The 27,917-nt window shown below is 39.5% G+C and overlaps 2 protein-coding genes across 3 annotated transcripts; both read right to left on the bottom strand.

The window, feature by feature from the left end:
- Window positions 1-311: 311 nt before the first annotated feature.
- Window positions 312-10,496, bottom strand: strip1 (striatin interacting protein 1). The gene is made up of 20 exons (XM_034083107.2): window positions 9,710-10,496; window positions 8,578-8,647; window positions 8,400-8,474; window positions 8,151-8,285; window positions 7,895-8,015; window positions 7,476-7,651; window positions 7,254-7,381; window positions 6,980-7,162; window positions 6,033-6,253; window positions 5,872-5,937; window positions 5,721-5,784; window positions 5,545-5,616; window positions 5,160-5,234; window positions 4,749-4,846; window positions 4,334-4,460; window positions 3,945-4,045; window positions 3,799-3,865; window positions 3,574-3,678; window positions 3,274-3,478; window positions 312-1,786 (listed from the first exon to the last, which is right to left on the bottom strand). Exons 1-20 carry the CDS (start codon window positions 9,818-9,820, stop codon window positions 1,539-1,541), a joined length of 2,448 nt encoding a protein of 815 aa, XP_033938998.1. The 5' UTR covers window positions 9,821-10,496; the 3' UTR covers window positions 312-1,538.
- Window positions 10,497-10,608: 112 nt separating this feature from the next.
- On the bottom strand, window positions 10,609-26,956 carry LOC117446738 (S-adenosylhomocysteine hydrolase-like protein 1). Of its 2 annotated transcripts, none has more exons than XM_034083108.2 (17): window positions 26,497-26,956; window positions 20,614-20,725; window positions 20,295-20,438; window positions 19,891-19,991; window positions 19,459-19,561; window positions 17,800-17,894; window positions 17,497-17,603; window positions 17,277-17,393; window positions 16,473-16,536; window positions 15,868-15,956; window positions 15,536-15,606; window positions 15,174-15,268; window positions 14,941-15,039; window positions 14,206-14,274; window positions 13,965-14,043; window positions 13,673-13,793; window positions 10,609-13,577 (listed from the first exon to the last, which is right to left on the bottom strand). In XM_034083108.2, the coding sequence occupies exons 1-17, from the start codon at window positions 26,674-26,676 to the stop codon at window positions 13,571-13,573; spliced, it is 1,653 nt and encodes a 550-aa protein (XP_033938999.1). In that variant the 5' UTR covers window positions 26,677-26,956; the 3' UTR covers window positions 10,609-13,570. The 2 variants fall into 2 exon arrangements, with proteins under 2 accessions (XP_033938999.1, XP_033939000.1); XM_034083109.2 differs by lacking the exon at window positions 26,497-26,956 and adding an exon at window positions 20,843-21,159.
- Window positions 26,957-27,917: the final 961 nt, after the last annotated feature.

Genomic DNA, 27,917 nt, shown 5'->3' with positions numbered 1-27,917 from the left:
AGTTTAAACGTGCTTTGATTTCCTGGCAATTTGATCCGATTCCTAATCTATTGCTGCATGTGAAAACAAGAAACCTGCACCCGTGACATTTGGTTCAACAATTATAACATCCCTGTATATAAAAGACAACAGTTAATTCAGTCATTCTGTAAATTATACTATATTTCTACCCAGATTACATACGAGATATTTCACTCACACTTCACAACGATGTGATGATTGAAAAACTGCTTAAAGTGCTATATAACAAATGTCTTTGTTTGGTCACACACCCACACATTATAAAACATTTGGCTCAGTAAACACATAAGCTCATAAAATGTCAAATTTAATAATCTAAATAAAGATTAAAAAAATGCCACATGAATGACAGTATCATTTTATTACAGTATAAGTCTATGTAAGACAAAGCCAAGATAAATAAGGTTCACAATTTACATGTATTTTAATGTCCTTAACCTTTAAACTAAAACATGTTAAAAAGTAGAAAGAGGAATCGGGTTTTGTAACTCGCAATTTAACTGAGATTTCCCCTTCAGTTCAGCACCGCTGTCTGATGGGTGAAACTAAAGAAGTGAATGATCTCAAATCAGAGACTTTCTTCTCTCTCACCATTTTCTCCACACAACAAAGCAAATGGATGCTATTGAGTTACTTTAGGTAAAAAACAATAATCGAGGCTGTAATCATAACGTCTAAACAGCCTGATGGTCAGCGAAGGGCTGAACGCCTGCATGGTCCCAGAGTAAAGGTGTGTCGGCAGCACTCAGAATAATGCAAATAACATCTAACAACAAAGGGTGAGTCAGGTGAACAGGAGATTCTCCTCTTCAGGTGATGACTGTTCAAAAGTAATACATTTGGATTTATACATAAGGATATGAATAAAAAGCCCCACACCTGTTCTCTTTATCTCTCTTATGAAGATAAACTCATGAGATGTGACAGGGAATGTTTCATTGATTAAGAATCGGACAAAAAGCTCAGTGACATTAAAATTGTGAGCTTTTAATACACATCTTTTGTCTGATTCTTTCTTAGCTTGATTTTGGATCCAGCACCTGTTTCTTTGCTATGCGTACTCTACAACCTGTGAATAATAACCTTTGATAACATCTAAAAATCTGCTGCCTCAACAAAGTACACACTCCTATATTAAGACTCTTAATGAATATGGAAATGGTGTTCCCAGTAGATTTGTTTAAAACTACATTGAAACTTCCATGTAGTGCTTCAAGGTAAAACTGACTGACTTTTGGTAGCAGGTAAGAGGCACTGAGCAAACACCCGTATATGTAAAGGTAGGGTTGGGTTCAATTCCACACGTAGAGCAGGACTCTGCACATTTAAAATAAACTGTGGGGGGGGCATTAGTGTGGGGAAAAGTCTCAATAGTTCATCACATTAAGCATATATTTAGAGCAGCAATCAAACGTGATTGTAGGTCCACACCTGCGCGTCAGTCTGGTGTCACATGACGCTGTCGGTGGCTTATCAGAACTCCCGATTGAAACTTTATTTAGAAAAGTCGATGATCCTCACTGCAGCAGTTCTTCCCAGGAAATGGGTTTGGAGAAGACTTCCCGCTCTAGCCACAGGTCATAGTTCATCTGGAAGTCCTCAGGCAGGTCCACCCGCTGTCCCAGGACGCTCTGCAGACAGTTGTCCACAGGCAGGAAGTCCGGGTTGCTTTGGCTGTTGTCGTAGCGGCGACTGTTGAAGCGTTCGATGTTCGCACGCAGAGCACACTCCTCGGCCTGGAAGTCCCAAGGTCGAGCATCCAGATCTGATCAGAGAACAAAAAGCAGTTCATATTGGGTGCATTTTGCTTTGAGTGGAAATATAACCCCTTAGTTTCATTAAAGAAGGATTAGAGACCCACAGCCAACTGAAACCTTTACAGTAACACTGGCTAATGCGCATCAAGTGTGAACATGAATGAGTGCAAATGTATTCCTTTTTGGATAATATCATGTGGAATCAAATCTTAACAAATAAACTACTATTGGAGCCTGCACTTTTTATTCTGGGTATTTATCTTCCTATATCTTAGACATCCGACATAACAAGCAAAACTAAAATGTGCAAATATGAATGTGCCAGGATCAGAAAATGGATTAAAGAACTGGTATCAAAAAAGGATAAGATAACATTTATTGTTCAATGTACTCAAAATGTTTTTGATGACAGACCTGGGTGAACAATGTTTGCTGTCTGGTCTTCAACCTTCCTAAATTCTCCCACACCCCTCCGCTCCCTTCACTGGCTTCCAGTAACTGCTAGAATCCACTTCAAGACAATGGTACTTGCGTACCATGCTGCGAATGGATCTGGATCTGGCCCTTCCTACATCCAGGACATGGTTAAACCGTACACCCCAGCACGTGCACTCCGCTCTGCATCAGCCAAACGGCTCGCTGCACCCTCACTGCGAAGGGAACCCAAGTTCCCATCAGCAAAAACACGTGGATTTGCTATCCTGGCTCCAAAATGGTGGAATGAGCTCCCCATTGACATCAAGACAGCAGATAGCTTACACACCTTCCGGCGCAGACTGAAAACTCATCTCTTTCGACTCCACTTCGAGCAATGGAACTATTAACAAAGCACTTATATACTAATAAAGGGCTGGCTTATCTAAAGCCAGTTGAGTAGCACTTGAAATGTTTTAGCTCTATGAAGCCTGATGTACTTATATGATTCTGTTTTCTTCAAGTTTGTATCTTCTTGGTCGAATGCACTTATTGTAAGTCGCTTTGGATAAAAGCGTCAGCTAAACGTAATGTAATGCTGTGTTTTATATAATCGTTATTCACAGAACACAAAAGCTTTAAAATAATTATTTGAGTATCGAGTAATCAATTAACCTACTCAATCAATCAATGTTTATTTATATAGCCCAATATCACAAATGTTACATTTGTCTCAGTGGTCTTCACAGTGTGTACAGAATATCAGTATGACAATGCGACACCCTCTGTCCTTAGACCCTCACATCGTACAAGGAAACACTTCCGGAGAAAACCCACAGTTTAAAGGGGAAAATGGGAGAAACCTCAGGGAGAGCAACAGAGGAAGGATCCCTCTCCCAGGACGGACAGACGTGCAATAGATGCTGTGTGTAAATACGTGTACTAATTTTGTCAGCTCTAATAAAGACCAAATACACTTCACAACAATAGCACTTGCATTTTTGTTATATCCCAGCATAAACTTTTATTCATGCTGAATTGAATGAATTCCTACTGGCTGTATGATTGTGATTCCACTCACCGTTCCCGTAGGCCCAGTCGTCGTTGAGCCGATGTCGGACCTTCTGATAAATGGCCGACATGGTCTTCATGTTGCTCTTCCTCCACTGACGGCCCAGGTATTTGGTCTGCACTTTGAGCAGCTTGAGGACGTAAAGCTGCATCATGGCCTGCTTCACCTTCAGCGCCCTCTTCAGGATGGGAGCGGACTTAAACACCACCAGCATCTGAGAGGGCAAAGATGAATGTTTATACATGGATTTGTTTATATTTCTGATGAAAGCCGTCCTCTTCAATGTTATTTGTGGAGGATTGCTCCCACCATTGTTCTGGAGTGCTTCCACTTGGTCAGTTTGTTGAGGATCCTCAGCAGGTTGATGCAGGAGAACAGATTCCTCCAGCAAAACTGATTGTTGTCTCCTGCTTCCTGTAAAAGACCAAATGTCAACATTAAAAATGACTTCATGGCTAGATTTGACATCAGCAGAAAAAAAAAAAAACACTGTATAATCAGAAGGCAACGATTACAAAACAATGGAAAACTCACCAAACTCTCTGCGGTTAACTCGGGCAGCTCGTTCACCACGCAATGAGGAAAGTCAAGAACTGAAATGCTAATGGGGAAAAACATTGAGTCATGAAACAACGAACATTTCAATACTCTTGCAATGAGATGAGGTGTCCTGAAAGTACCTGTTTTTGGCCGTGATGTACGACATGATGTTCTGGTTGAAGAACTTGAGAATGAGGGGGATGCAGTTGGCAAACACGAGATGTTGAGCCATGTACTCAAACTGTGAGATAAAATACAAAGACATGTTCAGTTAATGATATTTAGTCATATCCTTATTTCAAGTAACGTATACAAGAATGAGATCAATGGTTGCCAAATATCTAACACAGCTCACTCAAGTCATTCTGACCTTCAACTTAGGAGGTGTGTGCTTACAGTTGCATAATAACCATCACAGAAATGTATTGTGAGGAATGTCATGATTCCGAAACAACTTTAAAAAAAGTGTTTTTTTGGTGAGAAAAAGCGAATAAATGTACGTATTCTCATTAACTAGAGCTGTGTTTACCTGGTAGATGTGGTTTAGTTTGAAGTGTTTGAGGAGCAGCAGCAGGATGGCAGAGATGGCCTTCACGATGATCTCTTTGTGTCGATTGACATCAACACCGAGTTTCATGCTCTGCAGCACTGTGGTCCTGCAGAGTCAGACATTACACATCAATCACAGATTTAGTTTAACTCTGATCCTCAGAGAAAATAAAATATCATAAAATGTTGAGACTCAGACAACCTCAAGCCTGCTAACCAGTTTGGACTAAATAACCTTTAATCTGTATGCCTGCAATGTGAAGTTACACCAATTTTCCATTTTAGACACACATCTCATTTTAAATTGTTAATAAACGTATTGTATTTTACTTGTCCCACTAGAATGGATATTGGCATTGCTGTTTAAAGTTTTGAAGAGGCCCTGCGTCACTTACGGCATCTCCTCCGGCAGCACGTCTGCCAGGATGTTGATGGAGTCCGTCTTGGCTTTGGAGGTCGGAGCTGCAGCGAGGAGGATCTTCAGCAGAGCGATCTGACATTCAGAGAGACAGAACAGGAAGTGAGTAACAGTCAGTGATGGTTGATTTATACCATAAAAAGAGTAATGATATAATGTATCTAATGCTCTTAGAACTACAACATTTTGCATTTATGTCAACTTCAGTGTCTGAAGGGCCGTACATGCAAAACATTATATTAGACTCAACTAAATAAAGGTTACAACATTATTTACACAAAAGGGTCTTAAGGCAAACATTATTTACACGGAACTGAAAGCCACTGAAATATTCTTTAACCTTTTCTTCACAGGAGAATTACCACAGTGTATACCGGAGCCCACTAACCATGTATTGAGGCAAACTGGGCAGAATTCCTTGATAGAGCAGCTCAATGGAGGACATCTCCACGTCTTCTTCACCCTGATAAGAATAGAAACAAAACAAACAAAATGTACATTACCATGACATCCCGAGAAAGATTGTTTTGCAGACACAAGACCCTAAAACCTCTGCTATCGTCAATTATTAATTACCGACAAACAGCTCACAATTTTTACCTTACCTTATTTTTCAGATAAGGTATGCATTTGACAAACATTTCATTATTGATTCATCTGTCAATTATATTTTAGATGTATCGATTATTCAGTTAAATATGAAAAATACCAAGTACCCATTTCTTAAAGTCAAACGTGATTCCTTAACTATTAACGCCCCTGTGTCTACTTACCCCAGACAGAGGGGTTTTCTGAAACTCCTCCTCCTTTGCAATCTGTATCTCAGCAATGGAGATGTACTTGTGCTGAAAAAAGATGAGGAATAGACGTGAGAATCTCGCAGCACTATTGACTTTAAGGGTATACCCTCTAGAAGTAAAAAGATGTTGTGAAATGGCTAATTCAATACCTGCTTTAACGTCCTTATACTCTCATGGATTGGCCGGGGTAAACCAACGACTGTATCTGTATCACTGTGAGACATGCACAAAAAAAACATCAGCACACACCATACAGTCAAAGTGTGAAATATTAGACTTAAGTTGCTTTCGAAAACGTACTTCCCAAGTGTGTAACCTATGAATTTACTTCTACTTGATTCCAGGAAATTCTCAATGTCCTTTTCCCTGTGGGAGAGAAACACACCAACATCATAACAGAACTTCAATCTTTATAATCTTCTTTCTAGATCTGTGGACAAGAGAAACGGATCCACCGGTACCTGACTTTAGGAGCCCACGGCAGTCCTTTGGGGAAAGACACCCTCTCTGATGGAGGTTGAGGAATAGGCGGAGGCATCACCTCGTCTCTCTCCAGAGGGAAAGTCTCCGGCTCTATAGAGTTGTCATTGTCATCGTTGTCGTCCTCATCCTCACGTGAGTCGTCTGCCTTGTAAGGATCCTTTTCGTTGAATGCGTCAAGGTTGTCTTGTTTGATCAACGACTGTGTAAACATTTGAATATCTTTATTAGTCCAACCGGGGGGAAATGTACATTGTTACAGCTCAAATATAGAGGCAGAAATAGGAACATTTTAAATAAGAGGCAGGCACAAAATATTAAAAGATAGAAATACACAAAATACAAGTACACATCCAGGTGGATAGCAATAAGTAGCAGTATTTAAAAATAAAATGTTTGTATGATGTACAAAGCAGTGTGATAGCAGTCAGATTAGGGCTGCTCGATTATGGCAAAAATCATAATCTCGATTATTTGGGTCAATAATTGTAATTGCGATTATTAAATGCGATTATTCATTGACTTTGAAAACATCCATTTATTGGAGAAAAAAATGTTGAACAGTATGTTTTTAACAGTTGATTACCCTGAACTTTAAGTATAATTCAACTGAAAAACCAAAAAAAAAAAATTATTAAAAAAAAGAAAGTCAAAATCGTTTTATTTCGATTACGTTGTTTTCATAACCGTTGCAAGCCGTAATCGTAATCGCGATTAAAATACGATTACTTGAGCAGCCCTAAGCCAGATAACAGTAGTGAAATTAAAAGTATTTATTGCACAAGATTATTTACACAATATATACTTTGGTGAAAGATTTTCCAAAACCCCTGATCTATATAATCAAGGCAACGACACATTTCACATGTACCTTCTTTTAACCCACACTATGTTTGTTTTGAGAGCCGGGAGCAGCAGTAAAGTCTACCTTGTGTTCGCGGCGTGCCCGTTTCTGCTGCTGCTCGATGAGGTCGGACGCAGACGCAGGAGGAGAAGCGGCCCTCATGCTGCGGATCACTCGGATGCTGTTCTCCGGGAGAGGGGGGAGACCCAGCTCCTCACGCTTTTGAACCTTTATGCTTTGGAGCTGCTCAAACCCTCCGAGTGTGAACTGAAACAGGGGACAATCATTTAACATGTTTCCTGATTAGAGGTAATATGTTTTTGTTGTGAGGTCATGTGGGAGCAAAACCGTGTCTCACCAGGATGCTCTTCCACAACAGCAACAACACCTTCTTCATTGGGAAGTGAGGGGCATGACCGCTGCAGAACTTGGTAACCATACCGAAGAGCATGACGGAAATCGGCTCGTTGTTGTACAGAGGAGCTCCTGGATTAGAGGAGTGGAGTTAAAATAGTTCACCTTGCATGTTTTGTTTCAAATCTGTGACATGACTGTAGGTTTTTACGTCGATAAAACTCACCTAGTTCTGCTCTGAAGGTTTCCCGGATGACTTTCCACTCAGGCTTGTCGGCAGGATCATCCTGTTGTATGGTTTCCACCATCAGGTACATTATGTTGAGCAGCACTCTGAGATCTGTGCTGTCAGCCAGGGAGATGGCTGGTTTCCTCACAGCATTACTACAGGCAGCGCTGTTACTGAAAGGGAGAATATAAGTGTTTTCAACTCTTCTCCAGATAGATCATTTTACAACAGAAGATCTAGTCACTTCTAGCCTTGCAAAGCCAACACAGTGTGCTTTAGTGTTGCTCACTGGCAACACTAAAGCTGATTGTTCTAACCTACAAGGATTTATCACTTTTTATAAAAGGAGATGAGTCCTTGTAGATAAAAAAGGCAAAACTAAATTTAGGATAGCCTCTGCATGATTGATAACGTACTCAATCTCCATGTTGAGCAGCTCCACCAGAGCAGAGAAGGTCCCCATATCCAGCAGCAGAAAGATGTTGTATCTCATCCAGTGCTGCACCTCAGCCTCAGAGCTGCACTCTGCAAAGGTTCCTAGAGAGAATAAAATGCAACGGTGAAACACTTATATTTTGAGAAAAACTAAACTAAATGTTCTGATCAATTCGAATTTGAATTAAATCAATATTACTTAATACTAAGAAGGTGTTAAGGGATGTGTGGACTGACCCTGAGCCATGTAAAGAATGGCTCTGGCGACCTTCAGCCTCTTCTCTCGAGCGATCATCTCCAGCCCGTCCAGCAGGCGCATGGCGTGAGCTCTCTGCTGAGATTCATCCAGCTCCGTCCACCTCTTATCAGAAACTAAGAAACAAAAGAGGTGGAGATAATTAACTTCACACATATGCCTTCTTCATTTTACGTAATAGATGATTTGCTGTAATGTCATTAAGATGTGTTGTAAGTTGAACTCCATACCATGTGTTCTGAATTCGACCTCAAAGCACTGCCTATTGAGAGAAAACTCCGGCCCTTCGGTGTAACTGTACAGCTCTGAAACATTCACAAAGAATATGTAAATAAGACAAAATATGTTGAAGAGTGAAGAGCAAAAAAACAAAGTCAGGTAATCTCAATGTCCGTAATGACTACACACCTGACAGCTCAGCAGCCCACTTGTCTGTATCGGCATATTCGAACTCCAGGTCTGGAGACTCCGACAGCCCCTATGCACCAAACACGGTATATATGTTTTTGTTAACTGGCAGACTAAGTAAATATTCATTTTTTATTAATCACTAAATACATAAACGGTATTCTTTTGCTGTTTAGTTAAGAACAACTATGAGCCACTTCAACTAGCTCTGACCATAGAACTCAATACATGTTTATTGTACTACAATAAATAGTGTGTCTACAATATAAAGTAAAATTATAGGTTAAACAATCCAACAGAAAGAAGGGTTAACCATTAAAAACTTTAGGTATTACAAAGAATAGTCCAAAACTATTATATGCAAAACAATAAAAAGGGGCCTTTTGATTACTTCATTCATTCTAGTTTACTGATACAAACGAATGTATATTTTCACCAACATTATAAATCCAAACCGTTTATTTGTAATCGGTATTTTACATTGAAGCATTTTTACAAAAGGGAAAAAAAAAATGTCAACCCTGTTAGAAAGTATGTATTTCACAGGAGCTGTTGATCATGTATCAATTAGATGTCACAAAGAGAAACTCCTCTCAATCATATTTACAATGGTTAATCTGTAATGCTAACATTTTATTTATTTTCTGAATATTCAAAAGATTACAAGATGTCAACGCATGAAAACAAGAAGTCTAGAAGTGGTTTTCTCGCAGTTAAATGGAGCACTGACTAACTTCGTTTTTTTTATAGGTATAAGCTCCATGGTTTTAAATCACATGAACACAACAGGCCGCAGACAAAATAAGCCTCAACAGGTCGCCGCTGACAGACAGCTCAGTCTGGCCTGGTACTAGCTAACATCAGCTAGCTAGCCCCTGCTAAGCTACACTACTATTCAACATTGCATAAATTAAGCTACAAAGGGAATATTGCACAAACATAGGCATATTATTTCAAAGATGTTAAGAGCCTCAGTTGCTGCTGTTAGTGTGTGTCTCCGTGTCAGAACAAACAGTAAAGCTAGCCTGACAGAGCTAACTAAGCTAACGTTATGTGGTACAGAAGCAGCAGCACCCTCGTCTCTAAATGATTAGTTTGCTGTAAATAAAAAAACCCACTTATTTTTACGTACCTCTGAATCTTTTCTTGGGTTTCGGGTGAACTCGCCCCTGCTTTTGTTAGGTAACATAGCTCTCTGTTTATTGTTTACAGGAAGCCCACTACTGTTCCCACCGACGTCCATTATATTTGGGGCGCAGTGTCTTCTCGCGAGATGACTGAGTCGATCTACGAGAGTTGGAATTTACATTCTGTTGTCATATTTAATTCAATCTTTATGTAACCTGTACACTATTTTACGTAACTACCGCTTAAAAGGGGAGGGGGATATGATCTGCCCTTTGCTCTATGTGTGATTTAATTATTGTGTTTATATTTTCTTGCATTTAGTGATGTCCTTTAGGTTCTCCAACCTGTTGCATTCAATCAATCCATATTTAATCCAACATTTGTACTCTAGTGCCCCGTTGCATTAATGTATTACTGTTTGTGTTGTTGTATTATTTATACAATACATACATACATCTGTTTACATAGATTTATAAACGTACATATATGTGTTGTTGTTTTAGCTGCTATATTCATGTATGTGTGTGTACTGTGCCAGGGTTCGAGTTATGTGGGAGCCAATGGGAGGGTCTGAGCTCCCACGGACGCAGTGAATATGATACATCTGTGGGGGTCGCTAGTACATTACCAACAACCATTATTTTAATCACAAATAAGGCATGTATCAATGTAATGAGTATTATTTACGTTAACGAGGTAAATAGGCAATAGTACAATGAAGACAAAAATAAATTGAAAGTGAAGTTTCTTTTATACAAAGAGTGCATTTTTGGGGACTTGGGTGTCGAAGACTGTTATCGAGCGATAACTGTATGTAATACTTAGTTACTTATAAGTGTGACATGTCGTTTAAAGGCAATGCATTTGACCTGACTGGGTCTGTGAAATGATGCATCAGAGACATTTTCAAATTTAACAGCAGTTTATTAAAGGGAACTGTGCACAGAAATATAATATGTTGCCTACTGCCGGAATGAGGTTCTTTAAACTGAGCAACAGATAGTGATGAGAACATAGGCCAACTTCAAAGCTAATCATTTACAGCGCTTCGTCTCCACATTAAAAACGTCAAACCGGCAACAATGTACAACTGTCAAATCACAGTTGTACACTTTCTTTTTATTTTGACTTTGAGTCAAGCTTTTGCTATAGTAATAACACATTCATTTGTCTCTATAACAGAGATACAACTATGTTAAAATGATTGTTATTAGCTAAACAAAAGGAATACATTAATAAAGTCATTTTTAAGTGCTATTATGAAAAGACCACTAAATGTGTTTTTGCCTGATTGTTAAAAGATATGAAACATACATCAAAATACAACAGAGTATAACATGTTGCCCACTAATATCTAAAATTAGTTGTCGTCTTGAGTAATGCATAATATTTGAGTAAAATACCTTTGACAGAATAAAACTGAGTATGTTTTGCTGCATAGCTATCACTGTATAATTCTGAAAAACAAATGTTGGGCACATTACTATACTGAGAAAAACACGTACATGTCTGAATATAAATTACTAAGTGAGTCACAAGGCACTGTCAAATGACCAGTAACCATGGTTACAAGCAGCGCTCATCTTGCTGACAATAGAGGTTTCTCAATACTCTAATTTCCCCTCCTCAACTCCTCGGTTCCCCTCCTCAGTCCTCCGCTCGCATCTCCTGTGGGCGGGACTAAGTCTCGAGGATAGGAGTCGAGGAGGGGAAATTAGAGTATTGAGAAACCTCTAATGTCCTCACTGAGTGTCCTCGGCTACGATGCTTTAAAGCTGCTAGTGCAAAGATTAAAAGCACTTCATATTAGCATCCTTTGAGATACTAAAGCATTAGAGGAAAACCCTTTGTATTTCAATGACTCAGCCTATTAAATTGTTTTTTTCCATTGCATTACATGTTTAAAAGTAAGCTTCTAGTAAAATGAATGCAAAACAATACTTTTGGTGTTGTTAAGCATTCACATCTATTTAACAAGAGCTTTGTTTTGTCTTTTGATATAGGTTACAGTGGATACATGCAAGAACAACTCTAGAATTTGAGGTACCAGGCTGAGTAATTGATTTACAAATAGTACTTTTGTGGATGGAGTTTTCCTTTAAAGCAGGAGTAAGTGACAACAATAAACTCATACAAAAATAAAATTCAAAGAAGAAATAACCTGTCACTTTGGCTGGAGCCTGAAGTTTAAAAAAAAGGGGATAAAACAGGATACTGAGTAAATACATGTGAACACGATAACAAGGTAACAAGGTGCCTAACCCTCGGCAGGCCCACAGACTACCAGCATCATATACAGCATGTTAAAATGTGTTGAAGAGACTCAACTACTAACTGCACACTATATAGTTTGAATTAAAAAAGAGCCACTCAACTAAGTGGTCCATTATTCAAAATAGTTCAAGTGAGACAAGCCTCACACAACTGTGCCTAAGCTTTATGAACGATAAAAAGCGCTCGAAAAAAACATCATATTGTGTTTTAACAATAGCTCTAATAATGGTGCAATATTGCAAGATAACAGAGAAGGTAAAGCTAACTTGTGTCTAGATAAATGTGCTGACAACAAAGCTTATCCATGTCTGAGCATTAGTGGATTCAACAGATATCCTCTGTTAGGAGCAGACTCCTGTGACAAATGAACAATACACTCAATGTTGCCCTTCAGAGAGAGTTGTTGCACATGTAGAATAAACATACGGTATGTAACACTGTTCAACATCACTCTCCGTTGTGTTCGCTTCACACAGAATATACAATTCTGCAATAGTCATTGAACTCTGGACAAGTGACATAGAGTACAAAAATATCTAAACCTGTTCTAGTTATTCTGTAAAAACAACAATATTTGAATGCCCTGAGGTACAGATATTATTCTTACCAGACACAAAAACCTCATAGATGGACACAACTTTATAAAAAAAAAAATACTTAGCTTTGTTTTGTTTGCAATAACAATAAGAGTTTTGAAGTTACTTTTTTGGCCGGATGTGCTGATGGTTAGGATTAATGTAGACGATAATACAGAGAGAGAAAAGGATATTTCTTCAGTATTTGTGGATGGAATGTGTGAAGTGAGCAAGCGCTGCCACATCGCAGCAGAGAGAAATCGTTAAAGCTGCAGTAAGCGATATCTGACCAGATATCTGGCAGAAACAAACTCAAAGACTGTTTTACAAATCAGGTTATCTAGTTGTTATGGCTCATTTGTCAGCAAGTAACTGCTTACTTAAACATCGAGCAGACTAACAGCAAATCCTAGTACAATATAATATAAGGTGTTTTATTTCCCCTTCTCCTGAGAGAAACAGTTGGAGCATTACTTTCTTTCCCAGCCAGGAGTTTAAAATGCCTCTCTGGTGTTTTATGGAAAGCAAGGCTTGTCTACGATTTATTTTATGGAAAATGACTGCCACCAGTTTCAAACAAGACGTTGTTGAGAGAGCCAAAACATGGAATTAAAAGCATCTAAACACTTGAGGAGCTTACATTTTAAAAGTATCGCGTAATGCAACTGATTCCACAACTAACCATTAACATTTCACAACAACTACAACCCTTCCCCGTCACAGTCTTTTGGCACACTATATTGATACATTTAATATCCGAGACAGAACTCTATAGTTGCCAGGAGTCAGCAGGTTTGTGAACAGATGCACCTGAAAATAAAAATCCCACTATACAGCAGATATAAGTGCCAAAACTGGCTGTGGTCAGTAAAATAGAACTTAATATAACCTATTCTAGAGTATGAAGAGTACTGTGAAGAGTATAAAATACAATATACATAAATCTTGTTCTTGTCTTATGGAAAGGTGATTGTAGCGTTTACATTTGAGTGAGCTGAATTATGGCTCCCTGCAGACTAATACCTGTGAACACAAAGAACAAGTTTATTTAAAATTACTTTTTTGCCAAAATGTTAACATAATGTTTTACATAGTTGCATCATTTTGTAGAACTGTACCTGTAGTAGTTGGGTTTGAAAGGGCCGTTCTTGTTCAGGCCCAGGTATTTTGCCTGATCATCAGAAAGCTCCGTCAGGTGAGCATCAAATGTGGTCAGATGCAGACTGGCCACGTACTCATCTGAAACATACAGACACGGTTTAGTAAGAAAGAGGGATACAAACACGATCACATGCAAGGTTCTTAAAATAAATAAGTCCAGTGCTACAGCCCAGTCATGATTAATGTTGAGTGTAAACTGTGAATACTTTAAAAACTGCACGTCAAGGTTAAGTATTAAGTTATGCTTACCCATCTTCTTGGGGAGCAAGTAAACGTCCTGCTTGTATCGTCCATCAGGAGCGTTGTACAACTCTATAAGGGCCAGGGCCTGAACACAAACATGGATGAGCGATACATTTGAAAATGGATGCACTGTAAATTGATTGAAGATCAATAAATGTATCTATGATCCTGTGAGAGAATGGAAGCAATAACCACTGTGTCTTTATCAGCTGTATAGCTTATGGGTCTGGTAGTATCAACATGTTACCTGAGTGGTGGCTGTGATGGACAACACAAAGGTGGGGACAGTGGAGCAGCTCAGATTAAGGAGACGTCCCTGATGGAGAAACAACACATGCTTTAAAAAGCAGTCATGCATTAATATCGCTGTTCCAACATAATAATGTTTTTTCTCAGTACCATTAAACTGATTACAATTATGTTTAATAAATAGTGGATCTGTGTACACCATATTGTGTTTCAGCTACTAAATGAAGCTAACAAAGATAAAAAAGAAAGTTAAGAAAAAACGTTTTTTATTTTTTCTTAAATCTCTATCTCTAAACATTTGGCAGCCATTTCGTTCCAGTTTTTTTTTTTAGAATTCCAACACAGCAAAATGTTGTCATTAGTTTATAGAATAAAATAAAATAAAAAGTTAATTTTACTAGGAAAACCAGAGAAACTGATAATGCTGCAGTGGTCTCTTCATTTTTTCCGGAGCTGTATATAGGTAGAAAGTGCAGCTACACACTCGTTATAGTCTTCAACGCTGCACGCAAATGTGGAAGACCCAAAAACACTGACCAATCAGAGCAGACCAAGCTATTCAGAAAGGAGGCTTAAAGACACAGGCCTTTAATCGGAACAAGACGGATAGAAAGTGAAAAATAATGTGTTTTTAAACAGTTAAGTATGTGAACAAGAAACAGAAATGACAAATCATCACATGTTAAAAATCTGTAATCAAGCATAACATTTGGTTGCAAGGCAAACCAGTTACCTCAGCCAGAAGGATGACCCTCTTGCCATCAGGCCAGATGACATGATCCACCTGAGAGCGCACCCTCTCCCAGGTCAGCTCGGGGGTCCGGAGACTCGCCTGCAAGAGGAGAGGAGATCAGCCCTGACATCTAAAGACACTGCGGGTGGATCCACACTGTTTCATTATGTATTAACCCATTGTGGAGGATACATTTGAACTTTGAATTCTTCTATTTTTAGAAGCTAGTTTACCACATCAATCTCAGTGTTGGAGTGGCCCATGTTGCAGACAATTGAGCCGTTTTTCATTCGGTCCAGCTGGTCTCTGGTCACCACATTCTTGTTCCCTAAAGAAAGACACAATCATGAACCTTTAATCAATTTACATCGTCTGACACACAGAGACCTTAATCTGGTTTCTGTCCCGACACAGACTAACTGTAAGAGCATTTCCAATAAAAGCTGAACATACAAAACCGACAGAAAGCAGATTAAGGAACAGTGCAAAGAACAATCAACAAAAAGGCATTTATAGATTAAAAAGCTAAGAGAAAATGTAATCCCACATCCGTGCATCCCAATGAGTAAATCTGCATTGTTTAAATTGGAGTTACCAGTGCAAGTGATGATGACATCAACCTGACGAATGACCTCATTCAGCTTCACCACCCTGAATCCGTCCATGCTGTCAAAAGAAGAAGAGGTTCAGCATTCAGCCTCGGGGAGAAAACTCTCCATTATTTATTGACAACATCATATTTCATCTGAAGAGCGGGACTCCATGTTGGGTCAATGTAGGATGTTTTAGTTTCAAATGCCTGTTATATAATTAACAGAACACAGTTAGCTGGCTGTGCTTGTTCACCCATACTGCTGTCTGTCCTTTTTACATATCTTTGACATTCAACACATCTTGGATCATCATCCCACTTGTTGTTTTCCTCACCAGGCCTGCAGGGCACAGATGGGATCGATCTCCGTGATGCTGACGACGGATCCCAGAGCTTTCAGGGCGGCACAGCAACCTTTTCCAACCTGCAAACATAACATTGAATTACTGTATCACCAGCAGAGATACATATGCCAGTAATTACCCTGACCTTTATAAAGTAATTGAACCTTTCAGTATTTAAACACAAGCCCTGAAACTTAAAATCCAAATGTCGGATGACTAACATCCTCCCTTCGGTTAAAATGTATAGGTAAAGATAACTGAGATGCTAAAAATGTACCAATAAAATGTGGCTTTAGTGGATTATGACAGCTTCTGGCAGACACTGAAAAATGTTCAAAAGATTCAACGCCATTTCAGGCGACCTTACATTGAATGGGCTAGACCTAGTCGTTATTAGAATTTGAATGCAGAAATGTTGCATTTTAGACCTTTAACGTCATCTAGAGTAAATCATACTGTGAAAGCTATACAATGAATTGTGGTGACAGCTGTGTGTGTTATGAGTACAGCATGTGTTTGTGCGATCACGATGAATGTGTTCACAGCTACATCATTAAGATCATTGTATCATGTTAACGTTGATATAAGTATCTCACCTCACCGTACCCACATATGACCACCTGTTTGCCTCCGAACATGACATCTGTGGTTCTCTTCAGGCTAGAGACATTTGAAACATAACATTAGCATTCTTCTGTGGAAGTGAGAAGCTGCCAATCTGTACGACTCAAAAATCTGTAATCTATCTACGGATATACAATAAACGTTCTGCATCATTACAACTTTCTACAGTTTTAAATAACATGCGTGATAACAAGCCCTTTACCAAACAAGTCGTAACTATATTCCTAAAATATCCCGGTGCGATACATCTGAAGGTCTGATGATGCTGACATTTCGTATCATAACTCATATTGGAACACCCGTTACAAGATATTAACCTTTACCTCGTACCTGGCAGATTATTAATCAGAAGGAACAGCAATAAATGATGAGCGGTAAGTGTAGGAAGCACTGACCCGATACGGAGATGAGCAGACGTTGTTAAAGATTAGTAGACAATTTATATTCTGCCATGGAAATCATTCACAGGCGGGTATCAGCGCAATAGTTGTCTTCCCAGAGGTTTTCTTCTTAGGTTTTGGCAGCGAAAGAGCTTAACAAGGGCAACCGGTTTTTTTAAAAGCTACAGAGATGTGACATTGACCGTTATGAACCGGCTGTCTGATGGCAGCCATTTTGCTGAACCAATGTTTTCCATTGTCTATTGTAAAACCATTATCTCATACGTTTTGGAAGGGTATACGTTAGATATTTTAATTTCAAACCATACTTGTTCATTTCTACTTATAAACACATTTTACTGAGCCTATTTCACAAATGCATTATAGTTCCCTCACCCGTCCAGGATTGACTCTCTGCAGCAGTACAGGTTGTCGAACTTCTGCTTAGTCACAGAGTCGTTCACATTCATAGCGGGGACACACAGCTTTCCAGCTTTAGACAGCTGATACAACCTGGAGAGAGGCAGAGGAAGGCAGAGAGCTTTCACATCATGTTGGTGCATGTCGCTGTGTTGCACTTCATATTTTATAGGAAGCCTATTAAGCAGTAAATCACCTGTGAACCCCAGTGACACTCTCCTCTACAATGCCCCTGATCTTCTTGAATACGTTGGGGTACTTCTTGTACATCCAGTGTGTCAGGTCTCCTCCATCATCAAGGATCTAAGAGTTATGACACAGTACATTATTATGAGACAAATATTTACATAAAAAGAGCTACTTATTGAAATAACTCAAAAAGAATGGCTGGTTCTCCGTAATTATTGTATGTCTATGTGAGGCATTTGTTTGTCTAAAGCATTCACGGTGTGTTGTTGTCTCCTCATTAAAAGGTAGAAAAACAAATGTTTCCACGCACCATGTTAGGCTGCCAACCCTCATTGTTGACACAGCGGTCAATGCACCACCAGAAATCATCCTCTGACTCCCCTTTCCAGGCAAACACAGCCACACCTGAAACACAATTTACATAAACAAACCGTATTTGTCAACAAGCGGCAATCACAGAAACAGTTCCTAAATCTAAACGTATGCTAGTGAATCAGGGCAATGTTATAAGCACTGTGACCAGTGGCGAACTGTCAGGGCCTTCAAGGTATTCAGAGAATACCCTGGAACTCTCAGATAAAACAAACAAAAAATCGATTTAATTATATAAATAAAATGTAATAAAAATGTATATAAAATGAATAAATGAGAATCGTATCTGTGTTGTTGATCTGTAATATTACAGTGTTACGTTGATTTGTTTGTCCTTCTCGGACCATGCACTACGCATTTCAGTGGTTTTGTGTTAGAAAAGAAAGCAACCAATCAGATCTTGTTCTGGGTCTCTGGGTAGAATGTCCTTCAACAAGGTATTCTACATCCTTGATCGACTGCCCTGGCCGTTGCACTGAATGAGAGCGTACGTTTGGACTGACAGTTTGATCAACCAATCATATATTGATTTGTAGCCAATGGGCCTATTATTTCAGAGTTCCCCTCGGTTCCTGGGTACTCTAGAAGGCCCGCTAGTTAACTGGCTCGAGGCAGAGGATCTCTAGATGAATGCGACGAAGCAATTCATGCCGTTTTATTGGTTTTAACGTTGAAATGGCAAGTGCAACAGGTGAAGATGATGTTTTTGCGGAATAATTGCGAGTACCCTTTTCAAGACGACAATCCAGTGAAAAGACGGACATTATAGCGGCGGGGGGGCGGTGGTGGCGGAGGGTGTGTGTGTGTCTAAAGAAGGTCCAGTTGTAATAGACACGGTTCGCCACTGACTGTGACACTGAATTGTTTAGAAGAAACAGATCAATCTGGTTCGAAATTCTAAGCACTTCAAATGATACATAATTCTTAGAACAATGTGATGTAATTCAGTGCAGGTCTGAACATTGTTTTCATCATTAAGTGTCATCAAGTGTCAGAGCTGACTTATGCAAAGCAATTACAGTAGGAACAACTCCCCCAGAAACAGCATGATCTTCACTGAGCAGTCTTTTGTCTCCCATTCAGCTCGTCTGATCATGAAAGCTTCAGTTTGGAAATATAGTACATGCTTAAACTATCACATAGCAACCACAGATAAAAGGTTGAAGTAGTGCTGTTCTTTCACTAAATAGCTTATTAAACATTTCAGTATCCTTGGTTCATCATACACTCACATGGCAAAGCACACAACGGCACCTTATGCTGATCAGAGGTTCTGGTAAAAACATGTTATTGTTCTTAATAAAAAAATCTAATTCAAGGACTTTTAAAAAGGACTTTTGATTATGAATTACAAGGAGCCAACAGTCATAGTTTGAGACACGGAAAGTTATTTAATCTTTCACTTTCACAAGGCATGTGGCCTACAGGACAAAGCCTTATTTTCTAGCCTGAAGTAAACAAATATCAAAAGGACAACAGATTCAAGCACTTTTGGATGTCCTTTTTTTCTGGTGAGATTCAAAATCACAATCCTCCTCACTCCCTGGTGTTTGAGCTCCAAAACTAAACGTTGTTCGCCGGCCTCTCTCCTGCTTACCGGTCTCTGACAGAGCAGCAGCCACTTCATTTTGTGTGGAGTAAATGTTACACGCAGTCCAGCGGCACTGAGCCCCGAGAGCCACCAGAGTCTCGATCAGCACCTGAAACACAGTATAAGCAAACGGTCAAATAAGAGCTGGGCCCTGATCACAAACAGACTGCAAATCAATATGTGTATGTGTATTATTCAATAACAGTGAAGGTTACGATGAACCAGGCCTGGATTATGATTTATTTTGATCAACTGGTTGTCGGTGGCTGATGATGTTCTTTATGAAACACAGCCAGATAGTGTATTTTATGGAAACACATTCCACAGCACTCAGAAAATGTGAATAGAATGGATCTAAAACGCTCTCCTGATTAAGAGGCACTTTCACACGGCAGCCTTTGCTTCGGCTTTGAAGCTCAAAGTCAGAGAGAGTCTTACTGCAGTCTGGGCGGTGATGTGAGTGCAGCCCACGATTTTGGCACCTGCCAACGGTTTCTCACTCTGTGCTCTCTTCCTGAGAGAGATCAGCGCCGTCATATCTGAAAACGAGCCAACATTTTTTTAAAAAGAATGATGAGTGGGAGACACAGCAGACAATGCTCAAACTCTGTACCCTGAGTTTAAGAAAATATAGCTGGATAAAAGACCACTTTTTCTTATTATATTATTACATTTTCTATAAGTGTGGTGATGAGGTAAAATTGTTAGGTTTTATTTCTGTAATTAGATTAAATGAAAACACTTGGATCAGTTAGTTAAAATATAAAATGACAGGATTAGAATAATTAACGTAACATTCAATAATAACAAAAAAAAAAGAATTTTGACTTGCTGTGTTTTACCTTGTTCTGCGATCTCAATCTCACGTCTGCCAAACTCAGCCTGTTTGATGTTCTTCACACAGAAGTCGCTGCTGCCCTTGGAGTTGACCTGAGTTTTGTCCCGTGGTGAAGTCTCATCGTCAGAGCTATCCGTATAGGAAGCAGCTGGAACAAAAAGAGGTTTTTAAACAACTAAACACAATAAAACCAACAAAGGAAAAGATGGTTTGAAGAAACGGAGAGCTCCATATACAGCATCATCTCCTTTTCGGTTACCACTATAGAGTTAGGTTAACATTTTGAAATAACACGGGTTGTTTTTTGGTTTTCTCTCTCTTACCGGAGCCATAGCTGTCTGTGGACGACTGAGAGATGGAGCGGGACAGCGAGCGACGGCCTGCCTTTGTAGGGAACCTGCTGAACTCCTGCTTGTCCTCCACAAACTGGATTTGCTGGTATAAAAAAAGAAAATGTAATGTGACTAGCTGTAAATGCATCACTGAATCTATTATAAACATAGGCATGACACACAAAAGTAATATGAAAGATTGCAATTGTTTTTAAATTACCCATAAAAAGGTCCCCTTGAGATTCAATATCTCTACTGCCAGAGGCCAGGTCAGGATGAACATCAAGTGTGTTTCATTTACCGAGTACTAACAGTGCATCACAATGGATGACAACACATTCAAACACAACCACAGACACAAAGAACACAGGGCTCAGGGGCAACACAACTAAATCAATGCAATGAATGCTAGTTTTTATTACCAACATCATTCTCCTGTTACATTTGAAGGTATTGTGTCCAAAGAGGGTTATACTTTGGTTCAGCTGTGGACTTGGAGTATAGTTCAAAACACAGCACAACCATTTAAGTCAAAAAAAGTTCTTCTTTTTTTTTTTTTTTGCCTTGCTTGAGTTGAGTTTCTTCCTACTGAAAAGTGTAAGCTTATTTTGCTCTATTGCCAAAAATAAAATTATATGTATTATATAAATAAAATACAAATTATAATGTTGCATGTGAATTGTAATAGTTAATTTATTTACACAATTATGTGACTGGCCTAACTAGATTTCAGCTTGTCGCTTATTTGTATAAAAAGCAGCTAATTAAGGCTCATGAAAAGCAAGTTAGTGTTTGCATTTTTAAAAAGAAAGAACTGGTTTTTGTTTTGTGTGCATAGATTTATGCCTAGTCAGCTAACTTTTTTTTTGTTGACAGGGATTCTGCAGGCACTGAAGCAACATGATCCAGTGAGAAATCTCCAGGTGCTGTAACGTTATCCTGAGGCTGCGGTATGGAGTCAGATTTGGGTCAATATTCTAGCGCGTAAAACAAGCTACTCACGAGCTGAAAATGTGCTTTTACACGCGCATAAAATGACCCTCGCGCGCAGATTAAACCCCCGCGAGCGGCTCTGCGCCCGCGAGTGGCTCTGCGCTCGCTCGCGAGAGAAACAGCCTTCTTGCTCGCTCGCGGGAGTGTCAGCCTCGCGGAGTCTGTCTACGTGCGCGTGAAAAGTTTCTGGCACTTTGGGGCGGAGCCACTGGACTTTGATTGACAGCTGCAAGGAAACCCGGGGTTGCCAGGTTTGATAAATGCCTGAACTACCAAGAGCCGAGGAGAGACGGCAGCAAAATCAGTTGGACGAGATTGAATGGTAAAGTTGTCCATATGTGTATATATAATTGTTGCATTTAAGTGATATATTGGTTGTAAAAATTTATTTGCTTGATACAAAAGGACATTCTTTATAACCAATTGCTTTATTATCACGCATTTGTAATATTTGTATGCTAGAACTTTTTGTATTCTTTTTGAAAAATAAAAAATAAATAGCTCACTTGTCATTCATTTTAATCCTTAATTATCCATCCAACACTGAAAAGGTGGTCCTTGTGAAGAGTCTCATCACTATATTCCCTCAGCTGAAAGTCATTTACAACAATAGTTTGCTGAAGATTAAGTTTGTTTTAACCAAGGTATAAGGTTTTTTTAGGTGTGATTTTATGAATGATCTATTCTGTCAACATTTGATGAATTAGAAAAATATTAATGTTTTTAAATGTTAACAATTATTTTCTTAATGACATATTGTGCTAATGAAATCCTTGTAAATAAATGTCCAATGAATTTATTCTTGCATTGAATTGTTTTGAATAAAAACCATATCCACCACCTGGTACTTCCAGTAATCGTCATTGACACACAATGTGCAGATATAACACAATTAAATGTTAATTCTGGTTAAAGAAATATAACACAAAATGTGCAGAAATAACAAATGAGTGTGTTCATCTTGGTTACACATTTATGACACACAATGTGTAAAATGTGCACATTGTGTGTTAGGGGCATGTAACACATTTTGTGTGTAAAAATGATTTACACATAAATAAACACAACACGTGTTGTCCCTGAGCACACTCTGTAGGTGTGTTGAAATTCAACACATATTGTGTCATATTTGACACATCCCTTCTAAGAGTGTACAGCAGACAGTAGCTAGCCATTTTCGACAGATACAGCCCACTCAAAAATATATTGTTTTATATAAAATACATTTTTATATATATATATATATATATATATATATATATATATATTAGCTGTACACTTTACGAATATAATAGTTTTTTATTGACAATTTTACCATTCAATCTCGTCCAACTGATTTTGCTGCCGTCACTCCTCGGCTCTTGGTAGTGCAGGCATTTATCAAACCTGGCAACTCCGGGTTTTCTTGCAGCTGTCAATCAAAGTCCAGTGGCTCCGGTCCAAAATCCCAGAAACTTTTCAAGCGCGCTTAGACAGACTCCGCGAGGCTGACACTCCCGCGAGCGAGCAAGAAGGCTGTCTCTCACGAGCGAGCGCAGAGCCACTCACGGGCGCAGAGCCGCTCGCGGGGGTTTAATCTGCGTGTGAGGGTCATTTTATGCGCGTGTAAAAGCACATTTTCCGCTCGTGAGTAGCTTGTTTTACGCGCTAGAATATTGACCCAAATCTAACTCCATACTGCGGCCCCACGAGGACGAATTTGGTCGTTTGCGTTACTGTTTAGTGTCATATAGACCGTTCGGCCACACGAGGACGACCGAATATGGCACTAAACGACTGAGGAAACGACAACGGGTCCCAAGGTGGATAGAAATGCATACGCCACTCTCTGGGGGGTCAAACAGCTCCGTGTGTGCGCCCTATACGGACATTTTCAGATCACTGATAGTGATTGCGCAATAGCCCCGCCTCTCCCCACCTCTTCTGCTCACCTCCGCTTACCCCGCGCCAGTGCTGAAGTGTTTCGCCACCAACAACAACAACAATGGCGGATCGCAGAGTTGCTATCGTGCTCCGGACGCTATTGACCATGCTACAGTTGTTTGTGCAACATCTACAGCAATAATGATGAGGCAATAGCCCCGCCTCTCCCCACCTCTGCTGCTCACCCCAACGTCAAAGTAAACTGCATCCTGAATTCAGATTATTTATCTTTCTCTCGCGAGTGAAGTCTAATCTGACAGGACGGAGACACGCAGCTCTGCCCACCTACAGCTCCTCCCGCTGCAGCAAAACACACACTTCAAGTCAGATCATCGCCCTTAGCTATTTTAATTACCTCTCAAACTCCCTAAACTAGTTATAAATATGTTTATTTTTTACTGTCGGCCGGGTCACTCATTACTGGATCAGCTGCTGCATGAGACAGACACTGACGCTGTCCGAAGAGAAGGAGGAAAAAGAGAGGCTCCGTGTATTTTATCATTATATTATATAGAGTCGTTATTCATTTGTTTTAAAGCTCAATAAATAACAAAGAAGACCTTTGACCGGCACTTTTATAATTTTGTCCGGAAGATTTCAACTTTAATACACGGTGACTGGCGAAAAACTCTGCCCGGTTCCCTCGGCCCCCACCGCGGAGAATAAACGGAAGGGCAACCATGACAACCATGCTTTTTCGCTGCTTTTGTGGAGGAAGTTACAGCGCCACGTAGAGGCTCCTGCATATGTACTGGAGCTTCTCCAGCGGTTGGAGCTAAACGGAGCGGTCTCGTGTGGGCAGACACTATCCGGATAATTATTGCATGTGGACGGAAGCCGTTTGCGATTGCGTTTGCGTTAATCCTATGCGTTTAGCTGTTTTCGTCCTCGTGGGGCCGCAGCCTGAGTCTCGGTGTAGAGAATGGACAGGCACACACCTCAGCAGGCTCTGAAATAACTTGTTAACTCATTTTGGTCTCAGTAATAACACCTAAAAAAGCCTTGGACAGATAAAGAATCAGAGCACGTTAATAAATGAGCCTACATACTACAGTGTGTGCCGGCCTCATTGTCCACCTCATTGAAGGAGAGTCAGGTTCTTCATCCTGATAAGGTCAGTGTCTAGTTTCTAGGTTAGGCCTGCTACTGAAAAGCCTCCACATACCACAGACATGGCAACAGAGAACAATGGGAAGCTGTTTTCCTGAGATTGGGGTGACGAGACCACATATAGTTTCCCGCGGACATGACAGAGTCGGTTACAGCCTGACTGATACTGAAAGACTAATATTGGTTTCCTGCTATCTGATTATTAAAAAAGCCACAGATGTGATGTTTCACCTGCATAACATAGTGCTTCCTATACTCCGAGCCTTATTCCAAGTGATGGTGCCGATGATGAGTTGGGTTGATGAAGTGAAGGTATGTAATGGTGCCGCTTCATTGCATCGTTATGCAGGCTCAAGCATTTGGTTTACAGATTTTTACCAGATATTTTATGTTTTTTTCGTTTTTCTTCATGGTCTCTTACATAATCAAATGCCCCTTATTTTTAAGTCAATAATGTTGAAGCTGCATGTGCTTCTGTTTTACCTGGCTGAAAGAGAAAGTTGGAGTCAACTAATTCCCAAAGTCACTTCCATTAAGCTTGCAACTGAACTTGCAACCATCAATAGCTAAATATTAACGAGAGAACATAAACAGGAAACTAATCACCTGTAACATATCGCTTTAACACATGCTCTGTGAATATAAATGGCTTCCACTGGGCTTTTTGAGGGCATACACAACACGGACAAAGCAAACAGTCCTCCTCTCTCTCCCTTTGACCTTACATTACAGATGACAGCTAGAAACAAATGACTATCCAGATTTACATAAAACGTATAAATAGGTGTAGCAGTAATATTTGTCTATAGTTTGCTGTAATATTAAGTTCCTCCCAGAGAGAATGAGGATGTGAAAGTCCATTGTAAAGCTGCCAGGCTGTCTAATCAATCTCCCATCTGACAGATTCCTAGTCACAGTGAATGTGCTTGCACAATGTTAAAAGACAATAGTGTGCACATTTGTCAACTCCAACCTAAATAAGGTGTGCAAATATTTTCCAATGTAAAGCACGAGAAATTCACAGTGCAACTCTTCCTTGTTCCTACAGAGCGTCAGCTAACATCCTTCTTTTGTGAGTGTTACATGGAGCAAATCATCGAGTTGTTTCCTGGAGTTGGATGTGGCAAGAAAATGAAGCAATTCATGTGAGACCAAAAAGAGAAATGGCTTTTCTTTTAATGAGCATTATAGATGAATAGTATATGTATTACTTTGTAGTAATTGTAAGAACATTTAATCTGCCAAGTGTGTCCTCTCTGTACTGCTTCACTGTCTGGTATGAATAAAAAAAGATTTTCCTGTATTCTTTTTATTGTATTTATATTATTTTGAGAGATGGGAATGGCATCTCCCCTACCTGTTGTTATTGTTGTTGTGTCATTATGTGTCTCCTGCCTGTACTAAATAAATATGTTTTATAAAAGGAACGTTAACATGTTTATAATAATGCTTGATGCATATGCACAAATGCATAATCCACATGCAATATTAATAGTCCTGTTACTGCAGTATCACCACGTTGTTATGCAATACATTGTTATTGTAATAATCGTAATACAATCAATGTGAGAATCTTTATAAGTGTATATTTTTCCTTTGATGTAACATTGCTTAAAACAATTATGTTATATGTATTAACCTTGCCAGTAAGGTATAGACTTTTATCTTAATCTATCAAAGAATAAAAGATATAACGGAGTAACCTGGGGGCAGGTAATATTACATATTTTATTGCCAATGTATTGGGGTACAACTGACTCCATGCAATAACATAATCAGCACAGACAACGTGAACACATTATTTTTGACCGAGCTAAAAGCAGCTCTACATTTTTCAGACTATCTTACCTTTTTGACAGGTTTGTGAGTGGGTACCGCGCTGAAGGCGGACGACAGGTCTCCAATGTGCATTTCGCTGTTCTTGCTTACGGTCATAGCTGAATATTTTTCAGCTACATTTTCGCTCTCTTTCACCTCTTTGCTGGCCTGTTTCACCTCCAGCTTCACCTCCACGGCCGGGTCCGACATGTTGACGCTGTAGGTCGGTCAGAGATACAACCACCGTTGGGGTCTCTGTCAGAGGAGCTAACGTCAATCTGCTAGCTAACTACTCTGCAACAGCGAGCGGAGGAGATGCTTTTTAAATCACGTAAATGTAAAACTAAAAAGTTAAAGCAATATTAGAGGACACATATGTGAGTACTCCACTTTAATTAGGCGCTGACAAATGTCTTGCGTGTTGGGCTGCGTGTTGGGCTGCGTAGAGTCGCTGCTGTCTCCGCTGTCACCTGGCTGCTGAGTTACTTTGTGGGCGGTAACCGGGGTAAGATTTATACAGCTGCGTTCAGGGGCAGTCAGACAACAAAAAGAACAGTGGAGGAAGTCAAATCACTGTCATAAATACTGTTTTAAAAGTGAAGGTGACGCGTTAAACAGTATGCGCAAGTACAATTGTGTAAGAATAATCAGGAAACTATAATCTAAGCTATTTTGTTTCTATTTTGAATGAAGTTTGACTGCAACTAATGCAATAGTGTAAACAGTCACTTCAAACACACTATCAAAGTGTTGCTTTTACAGTCCATTCTCTACACATGTTTTCTTCATTTGTTAAGATTAACTGAAGCTGTTGGATAAATATAGTGTACAAATAACTACATTATTTCCCTCTGAATTGTCGTTTGGAAGAAGCATAAAGTGGCATAAAGTTAATAGTAAAAGGTACCTCAAAACTACTGAAGTACAGCAGGCCCACCGTTAGTACACTCCACTATGAGTTTATTGAAATTACATTTTTATAGTGTGTGTTGGACTGGGAAACAGGTTCAGTTGGAGCACTACATTCCCAGTTGTTTTCAATGCAACATTAAGCTCATCGGAATCCTCATTCACTACGCATGCGATCTTGGCTTTTACTGGCTTCGGGTTGCAAAATATAAATTACTATCCCTCTTCAAGTCACGACACGTTGTGGCTTTGAAAGTAGATACGTTTTATTTAGCATTTGCAACTTGGTTATAATAATGTCCGAGACACATCTGACACGGCTAGTTCTCACTATAGGCTGCAAACCAGCTACTCGATTATTACACTTGATACTGCGTACATTTACGAATACCCTTGTTTTAGTTAGATTTACACATGGTTTTCGTAAGATGGGACAATAGTGTTCAATCTATCCCCATTGATCCTCAAAAGCCTCTCTAAACCTTAGTTTATCTTTATTTGGCTATGATAGGATGTTAAGGAGAAGCCCAACAAATATCCTA

Source organism: Pseudochaenichthys georgianus, chromosome 5 (genome assembly GCF_902827115.2).
Source record: "Pseudochaenichthys georgianus chromosome 5, fPseGeo1.2, whole genome shotgun sequence".
Lineage (NCBI taxonomy): Eukaryota > Metazoa > Chordata > Actinopteri > Perciformes > Channichthyidae > Pseudochaenichthys > Pseudochaenichthys georgianus.
The sequence above is the reverse complement of the archived record's forward strand: the minus strand, read 5'-3'. Positions and strand labels throughout refer to the sequence as shown.

Coding starts and splice junctions, on each gene's coding strand:
- LOC117446738 (XM_034083108.2), bottom strand. CDS start 26,676: ATGTCGGACCCGGCCGTGGAGGTGAAGCTGGAGGTGAAACAGGCCAGC. Junction 19,562..19,890: donor ACATCACCGCCCAGACTGCA/GTAAGACTCTCT, acceptor ACTGTGTTTCAG/GTGCTGATCGAGACTCTGGT. Junction 17,394..17,496: donor AGTGTCACTGGGGTTCACAG/GTGATTTACTGC, acceptor GCCTCTCTCCAG/GTTGTATCAGCTGTCTAAAG.
- strip1 (XM_034083107.2), bottom strand. CDS start 9,820: ATGGACGTCGGTGGGAACAGTAGTGGGCTTCCTGTAAACAATAAACAG. Junction 6,254..6,979: donor GGGCACGCCGCGAACACAAG/GTAGACTTTACT, acceptor ATGTTTACACAG/TCGTTGATCAAACAAGACAA. Junction 3,866..3,944: donor TACATCACGGCCAAAAACAG/GTACTTTCAGGA, acceptor TTTCCCCATTAG/CATTTCAGTTCTTGACTTTC.